Consider the following 18,485-nt stretch of genomic DNA (forward strand, 5'->3'; position numbering starts at 1 on the left):
CAATTAGAGATTGACATTCAAAATCTTTTGAACTTTTTAAAGTAAAATTGAAAATAATGTAATGGCAGAATTATGAGTGTGAAGACTTACATGAAACATTTACCAGAAAAAAGAAAGAGACTTATGGGAAACATTACTTCATTTTAATATATTGAGAGAGAGAGAGAGAGAGAGAGAGAGAGAGAGAGAGAGAGAGAGAGAGAGAGAGAGAGAGAGAGAGAGAGAGAGATGTGGCAATTGGGTAAAGCTTTGGGGAGAGATTTTAGGGATTACGAGAGGGAAGATTATTTTATGTACAAGTAGGATGTATAAAAAAAATATAATTTTATTCATTCCTAATAAAGGAAAGAGAAATGCTCGAAAAACTATGGTATAATATTACAGATTTTTATTAATTCTTTTATTTTTTTTAAAATAAAAATAAAGAAAGGATCTTTGGGATAGGAAGGTTCGTGGGAAACTTTGTTTTATATATATATATATATATATATGCACCTCAACTAATCCACGGGGAGACTAGCACAGCAACTCATCGCCAAATATTACAGTAATATAAGTAATAGATGTGGCAGCTTATTAGGAACCCAAATTCAATGTATAACTAAGCCTTGCTTCACGTTCTTTAAAAAAGGGGATTAGCTTTTAGCTTGATGGCAGCAGCTAGGTGGTTGGGCTTTAGTGTGAGTCCAAGAGAAGTTGAAGGTTCGATCTAGCTATCCTCCATCTTTCTTGATAAAATAGTTAGTACATTAGTAGTTAATAATAAGTGTGGCCTAGTGGTCCCATTATTGACTCTTATGGGTACGTGAGATCACTCTAAATATTCAGCAATTTAAATTTACTATAGTGTTCTTTAAATGACCCATATTCACAGACATCCATTGTGCTAGCTAGTCCTGTCAACACGATGATTGTAATTATGCATCATTTTATCCAAATTTGAAGATTGATTATGCTATTTGTATAACCTGATCTAGCCTGATGTCGTGCCTACCAACACGTAATATTACTTATTGTTGAAAACGTGTCCATCAAATCCATGTTTATATAGATTAAATAAATTCATTTGCATGATTTAAATATAGGCCTTGGTTGTTTTTAGGTTTTCATTTACAATTGATTGCGACGAGGGATAGGATAAAACATCACCTTCATATAGTCATCACGCTATGTGACCTTAGAATGAATAATCCAGGGCACAACTGCAAGTGTACACACTATGCGTATATTGAATTTGATCATATGAGAATTTTGCATGTGCGTTACTGTCGATTTATTTGGAACAAAATTCTCATCAGTAGTATATGATTAGTCCTTTGACTTAAAGGGTTCATTATCAATGCGGTAAGACATTGTAAGTTTTGATGCACTAACAATTGATGTCTCCTTTACCAAATATCTATATACCAAATTCACAATATTTAACCGTATTCAAAACAAATGCTGAACATGTAATTCTTTTTTGATAACAGCTCTACATGGAATTCAGTGTCTTAATTTGGGCATTAACTCTCTCTCTCTCTCTCTCTCTCGTTTTTTTCACCCTTCTTATTTTCTCCACCGAGCTCCCTCTCTCCCTTATGCGAGTGTGAGTTAAATATCTGAGGCTTTGTAAGAACCCCCTAGACATTGATGGTGGTCAATACTAGTGGAAACAATTTGTGACCATGTGTATGGGTGCAAGTTTGGTCCTGACGGTCAGAATCCGCCCTTGACCTACCCTGATCCTGAACAAGAATCAATCCAAGAATTTTGGCCCTGAGGGCCAGCCTAACCTTGAAATTTCAAACCCTAAGTCAAGGTTAGGGCGGGTAAGGGTTGATGTCTTTGGCCCGCTCAGCTCACCTTGAACCTGGCTCTAATTTTTACCCCTGATGTTGATCCTAGTTGTGACCCTGATGTTAACCCTGAATTTTACCTAATTTTATATATTGTTTGACATTGAGTTATTGACACCTCAAAACTCCTAATATATCTTCTCTCTGTTCTCTCTTGCTTTTTTTTTTTTACCAAAAAATTTGTAACTTTGTATTTTTTTAGCTATTCTTTATTATGAATATTTTTTATTTTTAAATTATTTCATATTTTACAAAGTCAAGGTCAAGATATACCCAGCCATTGAAAACCAAAGTTAAGGTCAATCAGGGTCAGGGTCAGGGTCATCCCGGCCCGACCCTGAAAAATCAGGGCCAATCATGGCGGGTAAGGGTTGGGTTGAACCTGAAGGGTAAGGCTAAGGCGAGTTTGGGCCTAGTTAAGGGGACTCAGGGTTGGACTGAGATTTTAAGAAACTCAGCCCATCCCGGCCCTGTTGCACCCCTAACCATGTGCGAGTGTATGAGGTAAAGATCTAAGGTTTTGTGAAAATCCTAAACATTGGGCCTCAACATCCTTTGTAGCCACAACACTGGTGTAGTGAGTATTTGGTGGTTGAAAACGCCTTGGAGTGTTTGCCTTGATACTCTCAATCGTTGGATGTTCACTACACTAGTGTAGCAGCTGCAGATGATGTAGATGGTGTTCCATGTCGGCAAAAACGATTTGGAAAGGCTAAGATTGTATAAAGCCCTTGTTTGTGATAGCGAGACTAATCATTGAGATGCTATTGTTTCATTGGATAATTGAATAATTAAACACAGAATGTCTTGATGCAATGTCTTATAGATTCATTTGTACGGATCTTACCAATCATTAATGGGTTTTTTTTTTGGGTAGAAATCATTAATGGGTCTTTGTTACCGATAATAAAAAATAAAAGAAAAACTCATCTGAATTGGCGTCCGTCGGCGTCCGTCAGCATCCAGCTACCAACAACGTGTAGATCATTCTAAGACTATAATACCCTTCTCTACGATGACCTCCACACGTATCCAAGTGCGCACGTCTATTTGATATTCTTTCATATCAAAATTATAAAGAACTTGGGAGATGTAGCAAAATATAGTATTTATTTTAAGTTAATGATAAATCTTTACTGGAGATAATGACCTAACTAATCAAACTTAATGATATCATGTTAAAGTGTTAAGAGAATTCGAAAAGTTATATGAAGAATACCAAAATTATAAAGAACTTGGGAGATGTAGCAAAATATAGTATTTATTTTAAGTTAATGATAAATCTTGACTGGAGATAAGGACCTAACTAATCAAACTTACTGATATCATCATGTTAATGTGTTAAGAGAATTCAAAAAGTTATATGAAGAAATTCAAGTTATCAAAGTTTTCCAATCTTTCTAATAATTAACATTGGTGTTGGATTGAAAAAAATGGTTTGATCATGTTACAATGAGTGTTGTTCATGATTTAGAGATAAAAAGACAACTTTTCAGAATAATAAATCTCGATCAATTTCTCTAATATTCATATAGAATCACATAATATATATCCAGAGAACTTAATAGGATGGCCCTATACATCATTTGACGAAGCTGAAGTCTTCATAATGAATCCACCAAGGTAATGTAACGGATAGTTTCATGTAGAAATTTTCAGTACTAAGTGGTATATAAACCCAATGAAATTTTGATGGCTAGGATTATACTTGGGTTTTGAATTTGTGTACATGTTCATTTGCATCATATATTTATGTGATAATTTTTTGGTTTAATTCAGAATTACATATGTCTAGATGATATTCGAAATTCATTATAAGAAATTATTATTATTATTATTATTTTTTGGAGTACAAGGTCAAAAACTTGGGGACCATTTGGAAAAAAAAAATAGAAATGAAAAGGCTTCATAAATAATGAACCACTTGTTTGGGATAATCTACTAAATTTTTCTGATTTATCTAGAAACTCCTCATAATCTATCATACAATCAAAATAATATAATAATTATTATTATTATATTATATTTTATTATTATTTTTTTTTTATAAAACAAAGATGTCCAAGCCAACTTATGCACAACTCAACTAATCTTTGAGGAGACTAGCACAACAACTCACCACCACGGTCTACACTTAAATAATATAATTATTTGTAAAAAATTCTCTCTATCTACCCAATAGTCAAATTGTAGAAATAAGCTATTGTTGTTTAAATATTCAATTTTCAGGTATCCAACATTAATAGAATTGTTTTTTCCTTTTTATATTGCAATACAATGCACAACAAATGTCTCTCCTTCTTAATTAATGTATATTCCTACAATCATTTATAAAAAATGACTCCATATACTTTTGTTACTCTTAGGGGGAAAAAAAAAGACTATGTACTCTTGGTTTTTTTTTATTTATTTATGAGACTTACAAATGATCATGAATAGGTAAATTGGTAGTAGAAGGTAAATTTTTTTTTTTTTTTTTTTTTGGTGCAAGAAGGTAAATCTATATGATAGAGACATTACACCCATTTAAGTTTGAGGAGACTAGCACAACAACTCAACTAATCCTTGAGGAGACTAACACAGCAACTCACCGCCAAGGTCTACACTTAAATAATATAATTATTTGTAAAAAATTCTCTCTATCTACCCAATAGTCAAATTGTAGAAATAAGCTATTGTTTAAATATTCGATTTTCAGGTATCCAACATTAATAGAATTGTTTTTTCCTTTTTATATTGCAATACAATGCGCAACAAATGTCTCTCCTTCTTAATTAATGTATATTCCTACAATCATTTATAAAAATGACTCCATATACTTTTGTTACTCTTAGGGGGGAAAAAAAAAGACTATGTACTCTTGTTTTTATTTATTTATTTATGAGACTTACAAATGATCATGAATAGGTAAATTGGTAGTAGAAGGTAAATATTTTTTTTTTTTTAATTTTTTTGGTGCAAGAAGGTAAATCTATATGATAGAGACATTACACCCATTTAAGTTTGAAATTTTAATTAAAAAAAAAATGAATAAAAAAATTAACCGCTAGAAGGAGGGCTTGAACCTCCGACCTTGTGGTTAACAGCCACACGCTCTAACCAACTGAGCTATTCCAGCAAGTTATTTTTATAGTCAATAAAAATAATTTTTATTTTAATTCTTTCAATAGTTAGACTCTCTCCACGAACCCCTCCCCAAAAAAGGCCAAGCTGAATCGGCCACCACTTGGGATGGGAATGGCTCAGCCCATATGCATCATTTGATGAAAACACTCTAGTGCTTCCATTAGATTGGTTTGTCAACCATCAGACCATAACTCCTTAACAAATCTTTGCTTTTACACTCGAGGCAACACAACACATGAATAATTCTCTCCAAGACCCCACCCCCTCAAGAGCAGGATGCTGGCTGAGATGTTGCTAGGACCCAACCTATACTTTCCTGGGGCTCCCCTTGCCCCACAGCATCTAATCTAAATAAAGAGCGGGCGTAAAAAAGGGACGAGCCCAGCCTCTTCAAGAAAGAGCAAATGTGTTTTTTCTTCTCTTTTGGTAGAAATGATGCTGTTTACTAATTCCCATTCCGTGAGCTTCTTCCAATTAGTCGCCGTTTACATTGGACGGTCCAGATATCTCACTTATAGGTTTTATAATGTCAACTTAGCCAGCGTATAATAATCCGCAGCTTTTTTTTTCCTGGTATCCCAATGAATAATCCACAGTTACGTGCGTTGCATAACCACAGTTTCCCATCATTTCTTTTATTCATCAGTCTTTCAAATCGACAGCCAAGATCAAACGCGGTTCAGAGTTTGCCGTCCGCCCACCCTAAAAGTTGACAAGTCAAACATGGAACAAAAATACCAAGCTTATGTCCTAAAGAATGCTCTATGGAATTTCAATGAAGAGAAGGGAAAGTAGAACTGTTCAAAACTCCTGGCACGTTATGAGTTCAAAGGACACCAGCGGCCAGCTGGTCATATGGTCTATATATATATATATAGGTCTAAGGTCTCCATCCTATCCCAATTCGAACAGCCACAGTGGCCTTAAGACCCTCCCAAGGAAGCTCATTAATGGCGACCATGAAGATCACAAAACTCAGTATATTCCTAGCCTTCATCTCCTTCTGCTTTTCTCTTTCCTCCACCAACGCCAACTTAGACTTGTTCTGCAGCAAAACCCCATACCCTGAATACTGCAAGTCCTCCATGACCCTTCACTCTTTCAATCCTAAAGTCGATTCTGATTTCAAAAAAATGACAATACAGGCCGCCATGGAGCATACCCTTCGTGCCCAGAGTCTCACGGCCTCGCTCGGCTCAAAATGTCGAAATGAGAAGGAGAAAGCTGCATGGGCTGATTGTGTTGAGCTTCACGCACACACTGTACATCAACTCAACAAAACCATTGACCTTTACAGCCGCTGCACCGACGTCGATAAACATACATGGTTGAGTACAGCCCTCACTAACCTCGAAACTTGCCGAGATGGTTTCCTTGAGCTTAATGTCTCCGACTACGTTCTTCCTCTCATGTCCAATGATGCTTCTAAGTTGATTTCAAACTCCTTGGCTGTAAACAAGGCTGAAGAAACTCAAGAGGTAAGTCATGGAAATGGGTACCCAAGTTGGGTATCACCTGGTGACCGGAAGCTTCTGTCCTCGAGATCTACGTCTGTAAAGGCTAACATCGTTGTGGCACAAGATGGGTCTGGGAGGTATCGTACTATCCAAGCTGCACTTAGTGCTGCAGCTAAGACAAACAGAGGAAGTAAAAGGTTCGTGATTTATGTGAAGAGAGGTGTTTACAGGGAGAACCTTGACATTGGTAGCAGTTTGACCAACATTATGCTCGTTGGAGATGGCCTTAAATACACAATTATCACCGGTAGTAGAAGCGTCGGTGGAGGTTCCACCACCTTCAAATCTGCAACTGTCGGTAAGTAAACCTCAAAACCATGCAAAAATTTCTGGATTATTATCGCTTGCTCATTCTGTTTGTGTTGCCGGTACGATGTCTTGTATTCCTTGGTTGCATGAATGGGCTGAACCAAGATATTGTTGAAGGCCCACCTTGCTCGAAATCTTTGTTGCTAAGGCCTCAGCCAGCCAATAGGGTTCCCCACACCCCCACACCAATCCCACCCCCCCCAAAAAAATCGTCTGTTTTTCTTCATCCATGTTTTTCTTATTTTGCTATCTTCAGAAAGCGACATGTGGTATTACTTTAAGTGAACAGCCAAGATTGAGTTAAAAACCAAACTGGATGTAATAACCCTCACCCAACTGAATTAATCTTTACCGTTGATGACACGTGTCATCTTCTGCAACTAGCAAAACACAAGAAAAACATGGATTAGAAAAACAGATGATTTTTATCCCCCCCCCACCCCAGACCCCCAAAAAAAAAAAAATTATTTTTAGGTCTATATGGATATAACGGGTATGGGGGCTATTTTTAAAAAGGAGGGAGAGAGAGTGACACAGGCTTAGCATCAACAACATGGCCAACCTTTCCCTTTGGTAAATTATGTGTATTGTTTTTAGCTATATATTTTTAGTTAGGGTTTCTTTCTTTGTAATCAATCTGAGAGAAGTATGATAATGAACGTATGTAACCTCATTTACCATTTTATTAGGGTACCTACTACATAGAAGGTGGATTGGGGGATGGTAATGACTAGAAGGCTAGAACTCGAGATCTTTGCATTGTGAGCATGGGTGTAGCACACCACAATTTCATCACCTACACTAGATAGTTGTTGTCATCCTATTTTCCATTGATAATGAAACAGATCTAATCTCACAATAGACATACAAACGCAATCTTGCCAAACTATGTAAATCTTGGGTGCCATTTTGTGATTGTTTGTCTGTGTATTCCATTCTTTTGTACATCATTTTAAGTTTTCTATAGTCCGTTAATTTTCGTTTCTTCTCAGCTGTCGTCGGATCAGGCTTCATTGCAAAGGGAATCACAATCCGTAACACAGCAGGTGCCCAAAATCATCAAGCAGTAGCTTTGCGCTCGGGAGCTGATAAATCAGTCTTCTATCAGTGTAGCATTGAGGGATATCAAGACACTCTCTACGTTCACTCACAACGCCAATTCTACAAAGAATGTTACATTATGGGCACAGTGGACTTCATCTTTGGTAATGCAGCTGTAGTGTTACAGAACTGCATGATCTACGCTAGAAGACCCATAATCGGTCAGGAGTGTACAATAACGGCTCAAGGGAGAACCGACCCAAACCAAAACACTGGAATTTCAATTCATAACTCTAGAGTCATGGCTGGTTCAGACCTGGCTCGAGTGCAGAGCCATGTTAAATCATATTTGGGTCGACCATGGAAGGAGTATTCTAGAACTGTTTACCTTCAAACCTATCTTGGTTCATTGATAGATCCTGCTGGTTGGTTGGAGTGGAATGGTAACTTTGCACTCAATACGTTGTATTATGGAGAGTACAAGAACTCTGGACCCGGTTCATCTACTGCTAGGAGAGTAAGGTGGCGTGGCTATCATATTATAACACGAGCAGCTGTAGCATTACAGTTCACCGTAGGAAGATTTATTAGTGGCAATTCTTGGTTACCTGGCACCGGTGTGCCGTACACATCCGGCCTTTGATGAGTCTCCTCCTCCTTTAGACAACCATTGCTGGATGGCCGGCCTGTGGTATATGCGATGGACGGTTGTGATTTGATGATTACGTTGTGGAAAACTTATAGTTCTTTTTGTTATTGATTCTTTTATTTTATTTTTTATGTTGGTATTTGTTGTAACATTCTACTAAGTGAGATTTGGTTAAGTATAGGGGGCCACAAGAAGAATTAATGTCGTGGCTTGCACGTTCTGATGGTGTAAACTGAAATAAATTGGATTTTTTGTCACAATTTGATACTGTCTTGTGCACCGGGTTGTTGTTGTTGTTGTTGTTTTTTTTTTTTTATATTATATATATATATATATTTTTTATTTTCAACATTGTATTTTACTAGATAGCATCAAGCTAGATTTTGTGAAAGCTCAATCCGGGAAAATCATAATGGTTGACCATGATATTTAATCCAATTTTTTTTCTTTCTTAGTTACAAGATATTTAGCTGATTCACAGATCATAATTGAGCGAGTCCCTTTTGACTAATTTTTCGTAAATATTAATAAAATTATAAATTTTTTATTAAAAAATATATTGCATTGAAAAATAGAAACACTATATATTGATGATTGATGTTCTATGAAGTGTGAAAACTATCAATAAAAGAGTAAATCTTGTTATAAATAAGGTGAATAAATAATTCGTAATCTTATTATTTTGTCATTTTAATTTAACATATTTTTCTTTTTTCTTCCAAAGAGTGTAAATCTCGTTGTTTTATATGTCTGCTTGAAAAAATGTGTGATTTTTAATAATGACCAACTTTAAAATTATTTTAAATATGTATTTTTTTATTATTTCTACATTAAATAAATTTTGAGAATAAAATAAGGAGTAGCCAAAATAGAAGGTTAAAATTTCGAAGTTCAATATTTTTGTGTCAACAACATGAACCCTAAACGAACAAACACACACACAAATGTTAAAATAAAAACATCCTCACTTTTGAGAACTTTGATATTCTAAAAGGTAATTTATTATGAAATAGATGTATTTTTATATGATTTTATATATGGGTGTGTAGATGCAACTAATACTTCTGTAATTCATTATTCCAGTTGGTTGTTATGAGTATTTTAGATGCAGTTGTCCATAATCATATTTGATATACCTTTTTTTTTCTGCTGTGGTTCTTTTTTGGTGTAAATTTTTCTATATATAAATGTTTTATAGATTTTATATTCTTTTTCTATTTCCATTTCTTTGATTGGATGTTCTTTTCAAAGTTTAAAATCAAAATTCATCCATATATATTATGTATTGTATCTTTCCTACCCGCAAATATGTGAAAATGGTATTCCTATATTTTTATGAAACATTAAATACTCAAGCAAACTTGAGCAAATATGTTAGGTTGGAAAGGCTAGGTGGGCTAGACTGAGAAGTGCCACCTTCATTATAAGTGTATTAATTGATTTCGATTCTAATTCAGTTCAAAGTATAAAAGGAAGAAATCAGAACTGAACCATTTATTGAATGATTCTATATCTCAAATCAAAATCAATTAATAAACGGTTTGTATTAGTTTTAGTTTCATATTTTTATTACTAGGAAAAAAATGTTTCAATTTTGTTGTATATTCAAGTTAACAGTTTTTGACCCAACTGAGCAGATGAACCGCAATCATTGAGAAGGGAACTATTTCTTTGTTGAGCTTGAACCACAATAGGCTCATGAGTTAAGAAAAAAATGATTAAATTAATTCATATGGTGTAAAACTATTCCAACATGGTATAGAGCTTATGTAAAATGGCAAGATTAACCAGTTTTCTTAGTCGTTTAGCTTACCATTTATAATGAATTTTAATCGATTCAAGACTGAATTAAATAATTTAATAGTTAGTTTTAATTTTTAAATTTAAATTAAATCAATTAATAAATAATTTATTGATCTCAATTTAAATGATTTGATTCAATTTCAATAAACGGCTGCAGTTTGCAATTGACACCTTTACAATCTTTAAGCCATTTAGAATATAAAAAACCATGGTGGGGCTTAATACCATTGGAATTTTGATTTTTGTAAAAGAGAATTCATTCAAGATAAGAACGTAAAGAAACCTAAGGTCTTCAAAACAAAAAATTCATAAAGCCAATTAATGAAATATTGACCAGACTATGAACAATTTCATAATTCTAATGCTTGTCCTGGAAGTATAAATGATTGAAACCGGAATTTTGATTGACGTAATAGTACTATTATTCATCAAAATTAATCTTTTTTTACAAGGGAAAATAGAGATGAGGTGAAGTGAGATGAAATGGTGAGCAACGAACTTGATACAAACCATAAACTTAGACGTCCTAAGTTCGATTCTCACTAGACACATCTTGGGTCACTCACACGGGGTATTTAGTACTTTGTATGCATGGTTTTAAGTATCTCTGATACCGATACGATACCCTTCGATACATATCTTAAATTTAGTCGGCCGATACGATACACACTAATACGATACATTGAATTTTTTAAATCATTTCGTATCGATAAATATCCTACAATACATACTGATATGCATCAATACACCACTAATACACATCGATACGATACAACATGCCTCGATACGACTCTATGAAAAATATAAAATTGAGGTAAAATGTACGTTTCGGTATGTATTGGTACATATCGGTATGTATCGATCGGTATGTATCAGTATATATCAGCACGTATCGGTGAGTATTGATATATATATATCGGTGAATATCGATACGTATTGGCATTACGGTCATATAATGGCTAATACGGGTAATTTTTCAGAAAAAAAAAACGATTTTTTGAAGGGTTTTTGTTCCAAAGTTGCTGTTAGCCATATTTCTATCTAACTAAAGTGGAAATCAAGGTTGGGAACAAGGATTTTACATTTATGGGACAGCTACAGACCTTGAATTCTTAGTACGATACCCTCAATTTAGTGTTTATGCATAATACATGTTATCAATAGTTATTTTTAACAAATTCTTTATGCAAAAGTGTTTAAAAAAATGTTTCCTCTCCATTTATGTGTGTATCTTTAGCGTATCTTAGTGTATCTCCGATATGATACGATACCCTCCGATACATATCTTAATTTTGGCCCACCAATATAGAGACCGATACCGATACTTTAATCCTTGTTTGTATGATTCGATCCATATGATTGTGGGGTCAATATGGGTCCGCGAGACTAGTCAGGCCTTTGGCCTGAATACTAGTCATTAGCAAAAAAAAAAAAAAAAAAAAAAAGAAATGAAATGGAAAAACAGAAGCCAAATGTTTTGAGGGTGTGAATATGGATTTATGGAACCTTCATGAATGTTGTAGTTGGTAAGAAAGTCCAGAACACAGGAGAAGGAGAAGTGGACAGCAAGACGTATGTGCCAAGTGTGGGCTTCTGCGGGCCCATTGCCCAAGACCAAAAGATGAAGCTGAGGAAAGCGGAATGCCCACAACCCGTCACCTGCTGACATGTTTTCAGTTTCCAACCCATTTTATGATGACACTAGTTTACACGCGTCATCATCAAACTTTGCCATCTCTTCATGAGCCTGACACGAACACACCGATATTCGATATTCGATATTCGGCGGGAACGTTTGCCCTCCTTTTAAGACGGGGAACAACTGAATCGATGCTCTTCACACTCTCCTCGCTAAGGCCGGCAGCTCTGTAGCCTGTACTCTTTATACTTCAGTTCCGGGATTTTCATTCTCCGGTAGTTCGTTCTAGTCTACTCTACAATCTACATGGCCAAATCCTGGGCAGCTCTTACGCTTTCTAAGAAATCTCCACTGTTGCTTCTCTTTTTGCTTCTACTCGATTCAAGCATTGTAGGCGGTGGAGCTTCTCGAATAGAGAGGTGGGAGTCGATCATCAAATTGCCGACGGAGAAAGAAGAGAAAAATGTGACCATATGGGCTGTCCTCGTTGCCGGTTCTTCTGGTTTCGGGAATTACCGGCACCAGGTAATATTCATGGAGGTTTTTTAATTTTGAAGAGTAATTGGTTTAGGGTTTTTTTTTCTCTTCTGCTTTTTGAATCTAAAAACTTGTTACAGGCAGACGTATGTCATGCGTATCAGATACTGAGGAAAGGAGGAATCAAAGAGGAAAACATAGTAGTGTTTATGTATGATGATATCGCCAATAACGAATTAAATCCCAGGCCTGGAGTCATCATCAACCATCCTCAAGGCTCTGATGTTTATGCCGGCGTGCCTAAGGTCGATCCCATTTCTCTCTCTCTCTCCTCTGTCCCTGTCCGGGTCTGCATCCGGATCCGGGTTTGGGTATCACACCCCATTTTGGCCACGTGGAGGATAAAGTGTCCAAATGAATATAATTCAAATTTCTAGGGTTCCGGGCATCGGAATTCCGACAGAGGCGGAACTCAAGTTTGATTTTCTGTTCTTGAAGCTTGGTTGTTAGTTCATAGATATATAGTGTTGATCGATCTCCACATGATGACGATGATGCTGATAGTTTATGATATTAATGGGATGATGTTATATTATTGCAGGATTACACAGGGAAACAAGTCACTACTGAGAATTTGTATGCAGTGCTCCTTGGACAGAAGAATGCCACGAAAGGTGGAAGTGGGAAGGTTGTTAATAGCAAACCTGATGATCGGATCTTCATATACTACTCCGATCATGGAGGCCCAGGAGTGCTTGGTAAGTATTATAACCCCTTTTTTGTATTCCTTTGAAGGGAATTGGCTATTAATGATGGGCTTGGAAATGAGGGAACCATTAACATTATTAGTGGTTTTCTGCTTTGATTTGTTTCCTTTTCTTCTTTTATTTTTTCCCTATCTAGTTTGTTATTGAGGATTATGTATTTGATTCTTTTATTTGAGAAAAAGCATGATTACATATGTTTGAAGCTTATGAAAGGGTAGGATGACTTAAAACAACAGAGATAAAGATTAGTTACAGTTCATGTTGTTATCATTTTCTTGGCTGCTATTCACTTTTATTTGTAGATTGAAAACAGAACGTTCATTTCATTAAAACAGAGATAATACAACAGAAATAACCAGGTCTCTACAGAAGCATACTAGGAATAAATTTGGATATAGATATCTGAATACAGCCAATTTCTTCCATTCCAAATCGTTAATTTTTTTTTTGGGTAAGAACTCTCGTTCATCCAAATTAAATACGCATAAACAAAGTTAACCAAGGGTGTAGATCCATTAAAACAATATTTTCTAAATGGTTTACTTTCTTTTTCTTTCTGTGTTTACTCTGCCAAATGATGTCTATCGAGGTTCAATGTTTATTTAAGGACTTATTGTTGTTTTTAGGAATGCCCAATATGCCTTACCTATATGCTGCTGATTTCATTGAGGTCTTGAAGAAGAAACATGCAGCTAAAGGTTACAAAGAGATGGTGAGAGATATATTATTTCTCCTTGGAGAGTTTATATAGAATAAAATCCTTTTCTTATTAGAACTGTCATGTTCTTCTTCCTTTTTTTTTTTTGGGGGGGGGGGGGGTGGCTGGTTTGGGGTGGTGGGGTGGGGGTTTTCGTACAGGTTATGTATATTGAAGCATGCGAGAGTGGAAGTATTTTTGAAGGTTTGATGCCAGAAAACCTAAATATTTATGTTACAACAGCATCAGGTGCCGATGAAAACAGTTATGGAACTTACTGTCCTGGGATGGAACCTTCTTCTCCTCCAGAATATATAACTTGCTTAGCAGATTTGTATAGTGTTGCATGGATGGAAGACAGGTAAATTAAAAGCCTTCCTCTTTATAGAAAATAAATAACTCAACTTCCGGTAGTGACTGGAAGTCAAATCTCTTTCTTCTTCCCCACCTTCCCCACTAAATTTGAGTACACGAATATCCCTATTATTAGTTTCATCTTATTATTTCTAGATAAAATTGTATGGGTTGTGTTTTCTAAAAGACTACGGGATCTCCTCTTTGGTAGCTCTCTAAAGGTTCCCTTAGTTTACTATGCCATCTTTGTTTATCTTGTGAGCTTTAGCCCGAAAGCAATATTTCACTCTTTTTGGGTCTTTCTTAGAAAACAAATTAAATTTTTGTTGGCTGCAATTATGAAAGGAATGTCTAATAGATGATTGGCTATATAAGTAAGGTGGATTAAGAATGGTGATTTGGTGACTGGAAGGGGTGATTGGGCTGGTCTCAATAAACACTGTTTAAACAGATTCCAAACACGTGAAGCTTTCCAGCTGCCATTTCTCAGCCAAACGGCCTGGGATCAATGCTGACATGGAGTTGTCGTTGGGTATGGCATCCTTAATATGATCTTGATCCACTTGTGAACATAACAATACTTTTGAGTAATATTATTGGGCTGTCACTTGTCATTGTGATGAAATAGCATTTAGATGTTTGAGATTGACAAGTTTTTGGAATATTGTGGGGATTTTAAAAGATGCTTGGTTGTGAGGATGCTAAGTCTCTTGGTGAAGTCAGTTGATAACCAGACATTTGCTTCAAATTGGTTGATAGGTGTAGAATTAGGGGGCAGAACTTAGCTTCTAAGAAGTTTGAAGCTCTCTCTTTTGAAACACACACAATTGCTTAGGAGTTAAAAGACATGATCAATTGATGGGAATCAAGCTAAGATTTAAATATATTGATTATTTAAAAATGGTATAAACTACATTTTTTTGCTTACACATTTGGGTTTGATTTGACCTGGAAGGCATAGACTTAATTTGAGACTCAACCAAGAGTATGTTATAGATAGGACATAATCCATGGATGGGATCAGCACTTCAGATATCTATATGTAAATCTACTTAGATCTCTAATGTTTGGGATATATATACACACACACACACACACATACATATATGTATATACACACACACACACACATTGAAACAATGTGTTTATCTAGCCTTGGCATTTTCTTTTGAATTAATTTTTTTTTCTTTTATGTATGTGTTTTCAATACAGTGAGACCCACAATCTAAAGAAGGAAACAATTAAACAACAATACCAAGCGGTATGATATGCACTTGAACTTTTGATTTTTAGTTTCATGAATGGTTATTCTAATTATATACATCAAAATTGTCAAAATCTCCCATGTAAATTATGTTAAGTTTGTCTCGAATTCTTGACCCGTTTTGAAGATTGACCCGATCCGACATATTTTGGTGGCGACCCGAATGGGAAATTTTCTGAGATCTGTGATGTAAGTAAAGGGTATTTTGGAGTATATATAATGTACTGTTGCTTGTTGAGAAAGTCATTGTATTCTAGGGTTTTCACGCAGTAGGGTTTCAGGGCGAGTTTTTCCTCGCTGCTGCTATGGTGTAATCTCTCTTCTGCATAGTGAATCATCTTCTTCTTCGCCCGAGGACGTAGCACACCACCTTGGTGTGTGAACCTCGTTCAATCTCTGTGTCGTACGGATCTATTGTCTCTTTATTATTCGTGTTTCTTGGTGTTTGATCTAACAAATTATTTTTTATTTTTTTAACAGGTAAAAGATCGGACTTCCAATCACAACACTTACAATATTGGATCTCATGTGATGGAGTATGGAAACAAAAGCATCAAAGCAGAGAAGCTTTATCTGTATCAAGGTTTCAACCCTGCCAGTAAGAAAGTCACTGGAAATGAACTTTACATGAACGCCTATATGGAAGTTGTCAACCAAAGAGATGCAGATCTTCTCTTCTTATGGCATAGGGTGAGCACAAGTGTATACTTTCTTCTACCTTTGCAACTTCCAAATGACTAGGCCTTGGGATAAAACACCCAATCTCATGATACCTCATGTCCATTATGAAATTGATTGAATAATTTCTTAAGTCTTTGAACCAGAGGGATCCCTAGTCTGGAGTGGTTACTTGGGAGTTTTAGCTCTAATTTATTGATGTAAACATCACACAATTGTAAGACAGTATATGAGGAATAACTTACTACATTTCTTCTTCTACGCATTTATCTTTCTAATTGGAGTTTATGATCTCATGCATCGTGATGATGTCTACCTATCTTGTAGTACAAAAGAACAAAGGAAAGATCCAGAAAGGAGGAAATTCTGAAGCAATTCACAGAGACGATGATGCATAGAAAACATCTTGATGGTAGCATAGAGTTGATTGGCGGGCTTCTCTTTGGGCCAGGAAAAGGTTCCTCTGTCCTTGGTGCTGTGAGACCATCTGGTCAGCCATTGGTTGATGACTGGGGTTGTTTGAAAGCAATGGTAACTAATCTCTATCTTATTCCTTTTGGCATATTGAAGGATAGGTTAATTTACTTAAAGAAAGTGGGGCAAAGTGACAGAAACCATGGAGGCAGAGCAGTAGTCTGCTTCATTAGATTCCTAGAATGAATTCACATTTAATGGACTAGAGTAACAAGGCTTCTCCGACCCATTAAATGGATATTGGTGGTGTTTTGGATCATCAACCATCTTCTCGGTAGAATCCAGATGGCTGACACTCTGGGTTTCTCTATAAGTTCATCCTATAACTTAGGGGATGTATATTTCTATTCACATCTTTCTTTCCATTTACAGGTTCAGTTGTTTGAGACCCATTGTGGATCACTGACTCAATATGGGATGAAGCACATGCGAGCATTTGCAAATGTTTGCAACAGAGGGATACCACAGGAAGCAATGGAGGAAGCCTGTATTGAGGCATGTAGTGGTAAAAAATTAGGGACATGGAGTCCTTCCAGTCGAGGTTATAGTGCTTGATTACGGTTCAAATACGGGAGCTTTTATATAAATAAAGTTTGTGAAGTCTTGACTGAGACTTCTGTTTCTCTTGGGTCTTTGTAAATACTCTCAATGGATGGTGGTTAGTGATAGTTAATAGTATTTCTTTTTCTCTCGACAATCATTGTTGAGGTCTCGCACTATTATGTAGGATTGCAAGATGGGCCTTAAATTATCCCCATATAGGATTGTGGGAATCCTTTTCTCAAGTGATCTTCTACAGAGGTTTTCACTTTTCTGCCATTAGAGCCTCAATACATAGAATCTTCCCAACAAGTGGTCTTGCACCTATTATGTAAGATTTGATTCTGAGCAACGTTCGGCTGCTTGTTCTTAAATGTTTTCGCTCTACATTGGGTTTTTGTTGGGGCAGTCTAGCACTAAATTGGGTTTTCGAATGTGCATTGCTTGTTTTTCGCAGTCCATGCAGCTTGAAAAGGTCTCTTAATAGGATATTTGTTTGGGTTAATGACGTAATTTTAAATGTTTTCAGTTTGAATTAGTCGATGGGTATTAACAGGTCTGGCTGGGTGGAGTTGAATGGGAGTGATCTCTGGGTTGATGGGCTTCTATAAACAGCCTTATTGTATAAAATATAGTGACTCATTAGTGATCGAGCTTTATTATGGGAGAGATTCAATTACTTTTGTTTCTGGGTTAATTACTATTCTCCTTTTATATAGGGATAACTATGCCCATTATTAGCGATTATTGATAACTTGTGTAGGGAATGGAGATAAGATTGACAAAAGGGGAAAGAGCATTTGAAAAATGTCTCGTCAAGTGATGATATGGGTAATGTTCCAATAAAATTTTGTATTATTATTATTTATGTTTTTTGATGTTTCTTGAGAAACTTAGGCATCGTTTGATGATGTTTCGTTTCTACGTTTTCTTATTCCCAGAAATAGAGTTTGATAAAGTTGTTTTGTTTCACTTGTTTTTAGAAACATAAATCAAAATTTATGATTGTTTACAATTCTAGAAATGACTTTGACGAAACAAGTTAATAATTCTAGAAACGATTTTGACGAAACAAGTCGGACTTGTTTCGTCGTTTTTAGAAATGAATTTGAGGGAAGAAAAGAACTGTTATGTTTGATAAATCTCTCAATTATTTAGACCTAAAAAGAGGCAATCAAACTTTTTTTCCTTTTTGGGCATCCGATGATACTATTGGGTATTTTAGTGACATTATGTTTGCAAAAAATGTTTTGAGAAACAGGTTTATCAAACATCAAAAAATCTTTTTTTGTTTTTGAAAACGTGAATAGCT

At 35.7% G+C, this 18,485-nt stretch overlaps 2 protein-coding genes and 1 non-coding gene across 3 annotated transcripts; 2 read left to right on the top strand and 1 right to left on the bottom strand.

Moving 5' to 3' along the window:
* Nucleotides 1–4,882: 4,882 nt before the first annotated feature.
* TRNAN-GUU lies at nt 4,883–4,956 on the bottom strand. The gene has a single exon. It is a non-coding gene; the product is annotated as a tRNA-Asn (tRNA).
* A 958-nt stretch (nt 4,957–5,914) lies between these two features.
* On the top strand, nt 5,915–8,545 carry LOC122087680 (pectinesterase 2-like). Its single transcript, XM_042656882.1, has 2 exons — nt 5,915–6,779; nt 7,783–8,545. Exons 1-2 carry the CDS (start codon nt 5,915–5,917, stop codon nt 8,472–8,474), a joined length of 1,557 nt encoding a protein of 518 aa, XP_042512816.1. The 3' UTR covers nt 8,475–8,545.
* A 3,519-nt stretch (nt 8,546–12,064) lies between these two features.
* Nucleotides 12,065–17,485, top strand: LOC122085974 (legumain). Its single transcript, XM_042654600.1, has 9 exons — nt 12,065–12,447; nt 12,540–12,704; nt 13,001–13,157; nt 13,793–13,878; nt 14,025–14,224; nt 15,430–15,478; nt 15,962–16,171; nt 16,487–16,690; nt 17,006–17,485. The coding sequence occupies exons 1-9, from the start codon at nt 12,229–12,231 to the stop codon at nt 17,186–17,188; spliced, it is 1,473 nt and encodes a 490-aa protein (XP_042510534.1). The 5' UTR covers nt 12,065–12,228; the 3' UTR covers nt 17,189–17,485.
* The last annotated feature ends 1,000 nt before the right edge of the window (nt 17,486–18,485 follow it).

This window comes from Macadamia integrifolia, chromosome 8, assembly GCF_013358625.1.
Source record: "Macadamia integrifolia cultivar HAES 741 chromosome 8, SCU_Mint_v3, whole genome shotgun sequence".
NCBI classification, from domain to species: Eukaryota; Viridiplantae; Streptophyta; class Magnoliopsida; order Proteales; family Proteaceae; genus Macadamia; species Macadamia integrifolia.

Bases quoted from the DNA above. Each gene is read 5' to 3' on its own strand.
- LOC122087680 (XM_042656882.1), top strand. From the start codon at position 5,915: ATGGCGACCATGAAGATCACAAAACTCAGTATATTCCTAGCCTTCATC. The intron at 6,780-7,782 runs GTAAGTAAACCT...GTTTCTTCTCAG, and splicing joins CTTCAAATCTGCAACTGTCG to CTGTCGTCGGATCAGGCTTC.
- LOC122085974 (XM_042654600.1), top strand. From the start codon at position 12,229: ATGGCCAAATCCTGGGCAGCTCTTACGCTTTCTAAGAAATCTCCACTG. The intron at 15,479-15,961 runs GTATGATATGCA...TTTTTTTAACAG, and splicing joins TTAAACAACAATACCAAGCG to GTAAAAGATCGGACTTCCAA. The intron at 16,172-16,486 runs GTGAGCACAAGT...CCTATCTTGTAG, and splicing joins TTCTCTTCTTATGGCATAGG to TACAAAAGAACAAAGGAAAG.